At 52.9% G+C, this 12,440-nt stretch overlaps 2 protein-coding genes across 7 annotated transcripts in view; both read left to right on the top strand.

The window, feature by feature from the left end:
• Positions 1 to 2,945, top strand: part of IKBKE (inhibitor of nuclear factor kappa B kinase subunit epsilon) — a 29,948-nt gene extending 27,003 nt beyond the window's left edge. For 5 of the 6 annotated variants that reach the window (XM_067033155.1, XM_067033136.1, XM_067033114.1 and 2 more), the window contains one exon: positions 2,436 to 2,945. In XM_067033155.1, the coding sequence (XP_066889256.1) occupies positions 2,436 to 2,544 (109 nt within the window). In that variant the 3' untranslated portion in view covers positions 2,545 to 2,945. The remainder of the gene's footprint in view (positions 1 to 2,435) is intronic. The other variant, XM_067033111.1, reaches the window with a different exon arrangement.
• A 1,882-nt stretch (positions 2,946 to 4,827) lies between these two features.
• The window catches only part of RASSF5 (Ras association domain family member 5), a 71,229-nt gene continuing 63,616 nt past the window's right edge, over positions 4,828 to 12,440 (top strand). Inside the window, exon 1 of the mRNA XM_059072037.2 lies at positions 4,828 to 5,419. Coding sequence (XP_058928020.1) covers positions 4,957 to 5,419 — 463 coding nt within the window. The 5' untranslated portion in view covers positions 4,828 to 4,956. The remainder of the gene's footprint in view (positions 5,420 to 12,440) is intronic.

The following is a 12,440-nucleotide window of genomic DNA, read 5'->3' as shown; positions in this document are numbered from 1 at the left end:
GAGAGACGAAGAGATGGAGAGGGATGGACAATGGGAGGGGAGGGGGAGCAGAAATAAGAGGAACAAGACAGAGGCCCAGGAGAGAGACAGGCGTATTGTGTGCATGCACTCACACATGCTTCGAAGAGGGGGTCACCCAGGCCACTCTGCCAGCACTGGTCTGTCACTGCTCTGGTCCATGGCCGCCTGCCACAGCAATGGCTTAGTGCTGGAACATCCGTGGCTGTGGCTTGGAGCTTCCCCTCTGGCTGAGGGCAAAAGCTGCTGACAAATCTGCCTGGAATATCTGAGTTTTTCCAACACAGAAAGAAGAAACATACACACACAAACCAGTCTTATCATATGCCTGGCAGAGTAGCTGGGGATGGAAGAATTCCATAATTGAAATGCAGATGGAGGAGGTAGCACTAAACTGCTGGAAAACAAGCCCCACCCCCCCTTCATATTCACAAAGTTTGGGAGAGTCTGGGGGCTGTTGTGCCTGCTGTTCCTTCATCCTGGGCCACCCTTGCTCAGATAGACAAAGGGCTGACTCCACTCAGGTCTGTGTTTAAATGTCTGCTCCTCAGAGAGCTCCTTCCTGACCCCTCAATCCAACACAGTAGCCCCTGTTGCTTTCTATCCCTCACTGTGCTTTGCTTGTCATCATAGCGTACATGACCTGAGGCTCTATTACACTTAGGTTGGTATGTTTATTACCTGGCTCTCCCACTAAATGTAAGCTTCAGGAGCATGGCTACTTCACTGATGCACCTTTAGTGCCTAGAACAGCACCTGAGATATAGCGGATATTAGGTAATTACTTGTGAAATGAATGATTGCTCTGTGCCCTTAAAGACTGCAGAGAATGGTGCTGTTTGTCAAATATTTCCAGCTCTTTCCCCATTCTGAGCACATGGAAAGAATGCACTTCCTGCTCACCTTGTGGAGGGTGGGCTATAGAACTAGTTCTGGCCAATGAGTTGCGAGCAAAAGTGACTGGAGCTTTTCCATGCCGGTTGGTGTAGGAGCCTCTGGGCTCTCTGGGTTTCCCTCTGGCTTGGTGATGGGAAATATTCAACGTGGTGGCAGCTCCATCAGCCTGGGTCCCTGAGTGATTCTGATGAACAGAATCTCCCTACAGACAGGCAAAGGGCATGTAATGTGAGTGAGAAAGAAGTCGCTGGTTTAAAGGCACTGGGACTTGAGGGTTGTTTATTACTGCAGTGTAACCTAACCTGTCCTGACAGGTCCATTGATCCCATGCAGATAGTTGTACTGTCAGAATCACTGGGAGGTCCCTAAATTCTTTGGGGATTTCAAGCAACTTCAAGTGCCTCAAAGCCAAACAAACCCAGAAACTTCCCCTTCAGAAGGTCAGGCCACATTCTGTCCTCCCCTTTTCCTTCCTACTGGGAAGATCCCTGGGGGTGAAGGGATAGCCTTGAAACAATTCACCCAATGAGGGACCCGACAGCCTCTGGGACTACCTCTGAAGTGACCTCACACACTGAGCACACACTCAAACTCACTGTCACCATCCTTCCCTTTGGTCAAAAATAAAAACAACACACCCACTCTTCTGGGAGTGAGTCACAAACAGAAAAATAATCTATGGTTCTGAGCCAAGAGGATCCGCTAACAAGGGAAAAAAACTCCCAGTGGAGGTATCTTAGCAGACGCTGTGGTCCCACCCCTGTGACCTGCATGACCAAAGACCAATCCAAACAATTATGAAGTTCAACCATGAGACATTACCCCAGGTCCTAACCCTACAATGAGACTGGATTTTTAGTACTTCTTTCCTGATGAAGGAGGAATGGGTTGCTTGTGTGTGTGTGTGTGTGTGTGTGTGTGTGTGTGTGTGTGTGTGTGTGTGTGTGTTGTGGGAGAGGATGCTCTTTTGGAGAAGAAGGAGACTGGGCTGGGAAAGATGACATCAGAAGAGGCAAGTTCCAAGCAGAGGGCCTCCTGCTGGGGTTCAGAAAAGGCAGCTGCCTCTCCGACCTCAACTGCTTGGCTCAGGGAGATGAACCTTAAGATAAACTTGATAAACTTTTTGGATTGGTTACATGGAGTTATGTTATCTCCATTCCCATCCCAGAAGCCAAATGTAGGGCTCTGGCCCTGCTCAATCTCCTCCTCTCTGCAGTGCTGAGAGCAGCTCCTATTACTCCTCCAAACCAGGGCTGGAGCAGGAAAACAAAACCAGAGCATTTTTCTGTACAGCTCAGGCAACTGGGAAAAAGGGTTTATGCCTGATTATTCCAGATGGTCCTCAGTTTCCCAGGGCCAGAGGAGACACTCATCCCATGAGCCTCCCTCTCCTGGGAATCTGGGCTGGGCTGCCCAAACTCATGCTTGGGGGAGGGGGACGCAGGACAGAGATGGCGATTGTTGGCAATTTCACAAATGGCATTTCAAAACTGGCCTTCCAGTGATGCACTCTTTGCCAGGTCCCTTCTTCAACATAGCACAAGCTTGGTCTACACCCTGGACCTCACCCAGCCCACTGCTCTCCCAAAGTTGGAGGGAGTGATCTCCGAACAAGTCTCAAGCCTGTGAAGATGGATGGATAACAGAGGATGGATACAAGCAAATATTTATATGCAATACAGGTTTCTGCAACAAAAGTGCTTGCAGAAAAAGTGGGAGAGATGCGAAAAAGAGACCACAAAGGCGAATTGTGCTTTCCTTTTTCAATGTTCAGCAGAAAGCATTGTAGAATAACACCCCATTGGGTTTTTCTCGGTTGTGTCCCACTGAACTTCACCTGCTCTGTGGAGCAAAGAGCAGAGAAGCCCATTCTCTTATCACCAAATCTAAAGTAGTGGGGTCCTTGGACCAGCAGCATCAACACTGCCTGGGAACTTGTTAAAAATGGAAAACTATTATATATAGAATGGATAAACAACAAGGTCCCATTGTATAGCACAGGGAACTTACTCAACATCTTGTAATAAACCATAATGGAAAAGAAAAAAATGCAAAATCTCAAACCTCAGCTCCAGACAAACTGACTCAGAAACTCAGGGGGTGGAGCTCAGTAATCTGTGATTTAACAAGCCCTCCAGGTAACTGTGATGCGTGGCAGCTTTCGAAAACCACTGATGTAGAGAAAGCAAGAGTCAGACAGGGGAGAGGAGAAGCGGAGGAGGAGAGCAGAGGGCGTGGCTCCGGCTCACACTCCCCCATCTCAACTCCTGCTTCTTAGCACTATTGGGTCCTGGGGATCATTCTTCTCAAGTACCCAGAAGCCACCTCACGAGGTGAGAAGCTCCAGCCTCTGGTGAGACCCAGGGGACCAGAGGATTCCATGATTGTCACCACCATGAGGGAGAAGCCATGGGCCAAAGCAAGCTTGGAATTCCCTGACCACTGGACTCTTGAAATTTTAGGAATTACCTAAAAATTACCTCCAAGGGGAAACCGAGAAGCAAAAGGGAAGATTCCCCTAGGAGACACTAGGGGGAGACCCATCTCTGGCCTGGGAAGAGGAGGGAGCAACTCACGTCTAGAATTTAGGCTGCGTATTTCCAAAGTTGATTTGCTGGTGACTTCTTGCTAAATCGACCAAACTGAACCCCAAGTTTTGAGAAGCAGTGATCACTGCGTCAGAGTGGTGGAACCGGAGAGGATGGGAAAAGCATCTCCCTGTCTCCCCACTCCCAGGCCAATTTACAGCTAAGGAAACTGTAGAAGCTAGAGCGGGTCCAGGGTCATACAGCGGGTCTGTGACGGGACACACAGGTTCAAAGATCCAGCAGTCCCGTTTCCCCATCTATGAGAGATGGTCAGGACGGGTTATGCAATGCGTGGGACCCAGTGCTAAAAGAAAATGCTGGCCTTTTGTTCAAAAATTATTAAGGCTTTCAAGGCGGTGACAGCAGAGCGTTAAACTCGAGAGGAGGTGGGAGGTTATGAAGCTCCCAGATCCAGGTTACCCTGGATCTGGAACTGATAGATGGGTATCTCTCTTTGGGCCCCACAGGTGAGCTGTCCATACCGGATACAAAATAGGGCTTTTGCGGACGGGGGTGGTGATGGTGGATGTATTTCCACAGTAATCACTAGAACAGCTATGGGGAGAGGCGGGTTTGACTTAGGAAGAAAAGCTCTCCCAACCCAGGCGCGCTGGAGCGTTCTCACAATCTAGGACCCAGGACCACCATATAACTCCAGCCTTCCGGGAAAGGACTATCCTACCCGACAGGGCTGCTGAGAGAGGGGAAATCCAACCAGAGTGAAAGTGGCGCGCGGACAGCCTTGCGCGTCGCGGAGGCGGCTTCTCGCCATCAGCGTTGCAAGCTTTCCCCGCCGCGCGTCCCTCCGCGCCAACGGGACTCTGAGCTGCTGCGGGCCCGCGAGCCGGAGCCGGGCATCCCCTACCCACACCTGGCTCTGCGCGCAAGGGGACGGTGGACGGCGGAGAGGGGAAGAGCAGGGGAACAAATCCCTCCGGTCGGCGTGAAAACCGGGAGGTGGCGGGCGGACACTGAGCCGGTGGAAATCGTTCTAGACCCCATCCTCAGCCAGCTCCTAAAGCCTTCCCTCCGGCCCGCTCCCTCCCCTGGGCGTGTTGGGGTGCGGGTTGCGGGGGATCTGGTGTTGGGGGAAATGATGGGAGAGGGAAGGAGGCAGGGCTGAAGGCAGGCGATCCCCAACAGAATGCCTCTGCTGAGTTGTCCTGTACAGAGCCTTTCCCATACGCAATCCTTCAGCTGCCCCAGCTTCCTGAAGACGCCCCTAAATCCACACTCGCTCAGGCGCCCCCCGCCGCCACCCCTGCCACTTGGTCGGGTCGGTTGTTCCTTCGGGTCTTCCTTCCTGCCTCTCCTAAGTCTCCCCGCCCCCGCCCCGCCCTGCAGGCTGCGGTCCCTTTAAAGGCGCGCTGGCTTGGGGCCTCCCTTCTCTCGAGGCGAACTCGGGAGCAGCGCCGGCGCCAAGAGCTGCCGGCGCCGCCGCCGCTAGCCCGGCATGGCCATGGCGTCCCCGGCCATCGGGCAGCGCCCGTACCGGCTACTCTTGGACCCAGAACCGCCGCGCTATCTACAGAGTCTGAGCGGCCCCAAGCCGCCGCCGCCGCCGCCGCCCCCGGGCCGGTCCTCGCGCCGCTGCGTCCCCGCGCCCCTCTCCACTGCGCCCGGGGCGCACGAGGGACACGGTGCCAGAAGGGCTGCCTGGGGAGACTTGGAGCCACAGCCTCGGGCTTCCCGACCCGCTCGCCCTCTTCGGCCTGGTCTGCAGCAGAGACTGCGGCGGCGGCCTGGAGCGCCCCGGCCCCGAGACGTGCGGAGCATCTTCGAGCAGCCGCAGGATCCCCGCGTCCCGGCGGAGCGAGGCGAGGGGCACTGCTTCGCCGAACTGGAGCTGCGGAGTGGCTGGGGCTGGTGTGACCTGTGCGGACGACAGGTGCTGCGTCAGGCGCTGCGCTGCGCTAGTGAGTGTGAGGGCAGGGTAGGGAGGGGCGCAGGGGAAGACCGCAGTCCACGGGCGAGCAACTGCGAGGGGGCTGAGGCAGGCAGAGAGGGGGCACTGCCCTCTCTGGCTCCAGGGGAGACCTCGACTTTAACTGAGGTAGGTAAGTCCTGGAGACTCTCTGCGCCTTAGTCCCCTGCCCGGTATCTTTAGTGACTGCCTACTGCCCTGGTATGCTTATGAGGTCTTTAACAAATACCTCTTCCCCTGACAGGTGCACGCCTCGCTCCTCCCCAGACAACATACGTGCACACACAGACACACACACACGTAGGCTGGGGTCGATACCTGAAGCTAGAAGGTCATTGCCTAGTCTCCTGTGCACCTTCTTGCTTTTGTTGTAAGTTCTTGTGAGTGGGATGTAAGGCTGGTATTGAGATGACCATTTGCCCCGTGCTTATTAGGGTAATGGCAGAATGACTTGTGTGTCTGCCTATGGTACAGGCCCCTGGTACACGCCTGCCTGTGGTACACCCCTCCTCCAGGGCGACCTGTTGGGATAGGGAGGAGATCTGGTTAGGCTTTGGATGGAAACAGGCTATGAGGCTGAAAGAGCCTGAGGTGACCCTGGATCTGTGCCCTCTCCTGCCTTCCACCTCTGGCCCCTCAAACCTTTGTACTCTGCTCTGATGTTTGGCTGTGCCCTGCCTCCTCCTCCTCCTAGGTCACTGCACCAGTCATCATGCTCGAAAATGACCCAACTACCTGCCCTGTCCCTTCCTCCCCAGAGTTCTCATGTCCCTCCAGCCTCCTCCTGAGCCAGACTCTTCTCAAAGCCTGACTAAAACACTGGGCATCCAGTGTATAGGTTTTCTGAGCAAATTTGCAGTCTTCTCGAGGGTTTATTATTTTTCTCTTCCGACAGTTAGGTGTGTGTATTTCTTTAAGGGATGTCCTCTTCCTACCCACCCCCCCACCCCACCCCACATTTGCTGTTACCATGTTTGGCAGAGGATATCCATACCCACGTGTTTATGTGTTTATACATATAATTTAAATATCTGAAGCACAAAACACAGACAATGGCACAACCTTTAGAAAGCATCCCTGGAAATGGCTTGTGGCTTGCATCTTTCAGCAAAGCCTCTTCCAGCATGACAGCAGCCCCACATCTTCCACCCAGCTCCAGCATTGTACAGCAGCAACTACATCCGCATCAGGAAAACCCGACCTTGCCTCTCTCTGTGGCCAAGGCTGTGCAGTGTGCCTCCCACTGCAGCTGGCTTCAGGGAAGGAGAGCTCAGACTCTAAGCCAAGGTCAAGTGGAAGAGGATGATGGGAGGGGAAAGTGGGTGCTGCTCCCTCCACCACCAGAACTCAGTTCGGGTGCTAATTAAAAAGGAAAGGGCAAAAGATATAGAGGTGTGTGACGTGGGTGGAAGGGCTGCTGTCATTTGGCAAATGTCCCTGACCTTCAGTAGAATCAAATGCAACTTTCCCACAGATGTGTTGGCAGCTTTTGCCCTCTCAAAGGTCCTGGGGTGCTTTACTGCATCCACCAACCCTGTCAACACAGGGAGAGGTAGTATCCTCATTGTAATGGGTTTTAATGTGCCAGAATCCTGGGAAAGCCACTTAATTGGAATTCTAGTTTGTATGAAGACATTGGGGGAATTCCCTGGCCATCCAGTGGTCAGGACTCCGTGCTTCCACTGCAGGGGGAACGGGTTCGATTCCTGGTTGGGGAACTCAGATCCCGGATGATGTGCCACGAGGGGAAAAAAAAAATTTACAAGCAAGAGCGAAAAAGACATTGGGGGACTATTTGGCCTATAGTTTTATGATTTGGGGGGTGTTGTTGATAACGGTGTCTGTGTGTGTGTTTGTATGTGAATATGTGTGATTCTCCATGATTAAATGAATTTATGCCCACTTCACATTAGATAGTTTCTGGTGGCAGGAAGCGCCAGGTGCACGGGCATGTCCTCTGACTCTGTGTGTGACTTGGTGGTCCCCGGCCAGGTGGGTTAATACCAACCAGGGATGTCTGAACACCAGAGAGGGAGCAGATTGGAATCAAGGGGCTATAGAGAGGAGCCTTTGTTTGTTGTTATTAATATTTAACTGTGGACCTGTGGCTGGATGGGAACAGTTGAGAAATGTTCTGCTGGCTGGCAGGTAGAGACACAGCCCGCCAAACTCACCAATCATCTTTCTTTCAGTTGAAGTTCTAATTCCATGGTGGGGTTGGTTTGTTTTATCTTTGTTTGGAAAAGCAAGGGTCAAAAACACGACTTTTGAAAGGCAATACTCTTCAGTGCCTAAGCGAATGGCCTGGAACCAGAGACCTAGGTTTGGACCCTGATTCTGCCTCTTGGTCTCTGTGTGACCCTGGGCACCTCTGTGTTCTGCTTCCTTGTTTTAAAAAATGGGGATGATTGGGAATTCCCTGGTGGGCCAGTGGTTAGGACTCTGTGCTTCCACTGCAGGGGAAACGGGTTCGATCCCTGTTCGGGGAACTAAGATCCCACAAGCCTAGCCTCGCTCCGCGCCCCCCCCCCCAAAAAAAAATAATAATAATGGGGATGAAAACATTACCTTCACGATCGTGTTAATGTGAGAATTAAATGAATTAATGTATGGAAAGGGCTTAGAACAGTGCCTGGCAGAAGGCAATATAAATGTTTAAGGCAATATGAGTGTTATTATCCCCTCTCATCAAGCAGCTGTAACAATTTGGGCCCCTGACACTTCTTAGGATCACCTTTCCAAGCAGTGAGTACAGTTTTCCACCTCTGCCTGGTTGCTGAGCTGAGTGGGAAAGAAGGTGCCTTGAGCGTCCCAGGCGGTGTGGATACTAATCGTCCTCTAGCAATGCCACTCCTGCCTGCTGTGGCCGACAAGCATCCTCACAGCGTGCCCGTGGCTTAGAGGTCACGAAGACCCAAGTGCCTTGTCTTTGTACCACTTGCCCCCGGCACAGCACAGTCTCAGTAAGTAGTGATTGATGAGGCTGGTTGCCTGTTTTTACCATTAAATCTCCCTGCTCTTGGAAACAAGCAGAAGGGCAGTGGGTATATAAATGATACCTGTCTGAGCAGGAAGCTGACACTGGGTGGGAGCCGTGTTGGCAAAATGGGCTTTTAATAAGGGAAGCTTTTAGGAAACTGTCTTCTCACTGTCTGCCTTCCTTTTTAGTGAAAATCCCTCTCACTTAAGCTTACCCCTACTTCAAGGTCTGTAACTGAGCTCTGGTTAATGCTGGATTTGCCAACAGGAAAAGTTCAAAGTTAATATTCATTTCCAGGATTAAAGAAGTCAGGTTTGTTAGATAGAGAAGGAAATCCAGTGGGGGTTGGGAGGGGGAGAGAGAGGTAGATTGTATGAATTCGTGTGTGTGTGTGTGTGTGTGTGTGTGTGTGTGTCTTGGGGTGGGGGCAGTTGCAGCAGTGAGAGCCCATTTCCAGCCTTCCAGGAGGGATGGTCAATAGCAAACAACCCTTGAAACTCACAGGCTGCCCTTTGGCTTTGTTCTCAGGGAATGTCCCTTACAGGTTGTGGACCCTTTCTTCTGTAGAAGGCACATGGAGTTGACCTTTCACCTTTCATCACCTTTTGGTGGGTATGTTAGCCATCCTGGATGAAGGAATGGTCTGGAAAATGGGGAAAGTTAAGTCCAACTCAACATTCAGGGAGGGATGCTTAGACATGCCTTGCACGTTGCTAGTGGAGCCGGTCCTCTTTCGAGAGGGTGCCATTCAGAGCTGTGAAGTGTACGTGATTGGGATTATAGGGTGGAAGGGGGACCCTGGGGCTCACCGTCGTGACCTTCCCCTCCTGTGATAGACTTGAATTATGGTGTGAGTATGGGGTGTTTGCCATGGAGCCTGCAGGGATGGGGACAAGGACCTTCTTGGTGAGCGAGGCTGGTATCTCACAGAGCCCCTTGTCCAGCCTTTCTAGCTCTGTCTCGTCGCTGCGTCAGTGGTTGAGCTTAACCCACCTCTCTGCACAGACTGGACCCACTCATGTGACAGCCACAGGTTCCTACAAACCCACGCCCTGTCATGGGTTCTTTGTAGGAGAGGTTACGGGGACATGGTCATTGAGTGTCCCTGTGGCAGACCCAGGAATCTTGGGCACTTGGAAAGTATTTTATTTGTCCAGGATACTAGGTAGCACGGAAGTATATGACTTGAAGTATTTTCATTACTTCAGGCCCATGTTTGGCTTTGAGGTTAGGAAAATTAAGCCCTGAAATGGTTGTTTTCTTGTTAGAGATACTGGAATCCCCAGTCCCTCCCCTGCCCCTGGCTCTGATTGGGGTTTTCTTCTTGGGGAATGTCCTAGTGGAGTGGGTTGCACAGGGACAAGGGAGGACAGAGAAAGGACCTGGAATGCTTTGGCCATTTGAGCTCCCCAAGCTGTTGTTCTGTTTCCTCTCCTCCCTGCTTCCTGTATTTTCAAAAGATGAAAGTGAAAGGATTAAATGTGGGTTTAATTTTTTCCCCCTATTCATCAGAGCATGAAATTTTCTGATTATTCGGAAAATTACTTATTCGAGTAAGAGGGGCTCGAATCCCAGGTACAGTCAAAAATGATTAATGCCACTTGTCTGCCCGCCTAATTAGACTTGGTAATGAACGTGTGTGTTCTCCTGCTGATTCTGCAGAGTTATTAGGTGGAAGTAAATTGACATCTCCCCTCAGCACTGCGGGTTTGATCCGGTACCCTCTCTTCCCCAAGTTTACCAGTGAATTCAGCCGGTGCCAAGCCTGGCAGGTAGGCCCTGAGTGACAGGGGAAAAAGAGCCCCCAGCCCAGCCGAAGAGCCCTTCCTAGCTGGTGAGGTGACCCTCCTGCCTCAGGAAGCCGGCTTCTGCGTGGTGACAGGGGCCAAAGGCTCAGGAGAGTGGCTGAGGCTCAGGGCAGACCCAGCCTAGATCTGAAAATGAGCACGGGAAGACTTCTTCACAGGTCCACGGTGCCTTTTCTCTGAGGAGCACAAAGGGTTTGCATACCCACCGCCACGCTTATCCTCAGAACAGATTCATGAGGTCAGAATTCAGGGAGGCTTCTGCCGAGATCTAGATCGAGGCTTCTGGAGAGAAGGAGTCGCCCGTCCATCTGGCTAGGGGCAGGGGAAGGTTAGACCCACATGGTGGGCAAACCCGACTGGCCTGGAAGATGGCCTCTGACCATCTCAGGCTGGCAAGCCATTTGGTCCGTGCCCAGCATCTCTGGGACAGAGGCAGCCCCCTGCTGGGCTGGCCGTGGGAGCATCCTGGGTGTTGCTTCCCAGGTGCAGGCTCCCGACACCCACCCCTCACCCCTCGGTCTCCCCATGGAAGGAGCTGCTTGCCGCTCTTCCCCTGCCTGCTGGGGTGCTATTAAGGCTGATGAGGAAGCTGGAAACACATCTCTGGCCTGACCAGAGGCCCTTCCTGTTCGCATTCCTCTGATGACAAGGGGAGCATTCTTGGGCAGGTGAGTATTTGTGGGTGTGCAAAGCATGCAGACAGAACATTCCCCCTCCCCCCACCCCGGCTTCCAGCAGCACCAGCTCGTGTAGTCCTCTCACCCACCATGGGCTTGCAGATCTGCCGGTGCCCGTGGCAGGATGCTTTCTGACCCCCCAGAGGGCCTCGTGCCACCCTGCCACCCACCCCTCCTGCAGGCTCTGTTCGGCTCTCCCCTGGCAGGGTCGGGAAGTGGTGGAGGCCTCTGACCCCGGGAAGGCCAGCCGTGACCCGGGAGATAGCTATGCATTTAGTCACTTTCGGTTTTTTTCCAAGAGTTTTGGCAAGTTTCTCTGCATCTTCAGGGCTGGATCTCGGGGCTAGGAGGAGAGCAGAGCCAGCTTTTGAGCTTTGGGGAATGAGCAAGGAGGCCGAGGTGATGATGTCAGGCAGGGCAGCAGGCTTGGTTCCCTGGTTGAAGTGGAATAAAATCGGTGCCAGGGAGGAGGGGTCAGAGGGAGTGCCACTCCAAGGTCAAGACTGTCTTGACTCAGACCTAGGGGGGTGATATTTGGGTGTTCTTTGAGGCACCCCAACGCCATGCCGAGGAGACATGGGCAGAGCCTGATGGACCACGAGAGTTCTCCATGGTGTAGTGGTGGTGTTGGCCAAAGTGGCCGGCAAGTTCATGCAGGGCCTGTTCTAGCCCCGCCCGTGGTTCCTGGCATGGAGAACATTCTTGAGAGCTGCACCCATAAGGAAAGCTGTGACGTTTGCTTCTCTTTTGCCTTTTTGGAGAGGAAGGAGGAAGAGCGGCGGGTCTGTCCTGGCACAGTTGCCCTGTGCCCAGCCTGCTGGTGGAGAGTACTCCATCCTAGCTGAGGGGTCTGTGACCCCCCTGGTTGCTATAGTACATCCCAGATTTTCTTCAGGATATTCCTACCCACCCCTATTGCCCTAGCCTCATTGAGGGCATCAGGGGGAAAGTACGAGCAGACATTGTGCTGAGGGTTGGTAAGAAGGGTGGTGGAAAGTTCAGTCAGTTCCTGTGTATCACTGGGCGGGCAGGCAGGTGACTGGGTATGTCCCTCACCTGTGACCACAGTGAGACTGGGTCGTGTTTACCCTTCAGTGGAGGGCCTGCACGCCACCTTTTGCTCCCCCTCCCTGTTTCTTTCTTTCTTTTTTTTTTTTTTTTTTGCTGTACGCAGGGCTCTCACTGTTGTGGCCTCTCCCGTTGCGGAGCACAGGCTCCGGACGCGCAGGCTCAGCGGCCATGGCTCACGGGCCCAGACGCCCTGCGGCATGTGGGATCTTCCCGGACTGGGGCACGAACCCGCGTCCCCTGCATCGGCAGGCGGACTCCCAACCACTGCGCCACCAAGGAAGCCCCCATGTTTGGTTTTTAAATAAGTTTTCAGCATGTGTAAATCATGAGGTCTTGAAACAAAAGGTGAAGTTTTTCTTAAATCATAAGAGAAAAGAATCAAGTGTGTCTGTCCCCTCCCTACCCCACCCATTGGTATTAGGTGTGTGTAGGGGAGGTGGGTGTGGAAATGCAGGTGGAAGACCTTTTCCTGGAAGT

This window comes from Kogia breviceps, chromosome 1, assembly GCF_026419965.1.
Source record: "Kogia breviceps isolate mKogBre1 chromosome 1, mKogBre1 haplotype 1, whole genome shotgun sequence".
In the NCBI taxonomy this organism is placed as follows: Eukaryota; Metazoa; Chordata; class Mammalia; order Artiodactyla; family Physeteridae; genus Kogia; species Kogia breviceps.
This window is presented reverse-complemented; position numbering and strand designations above follow the sequence as displayed.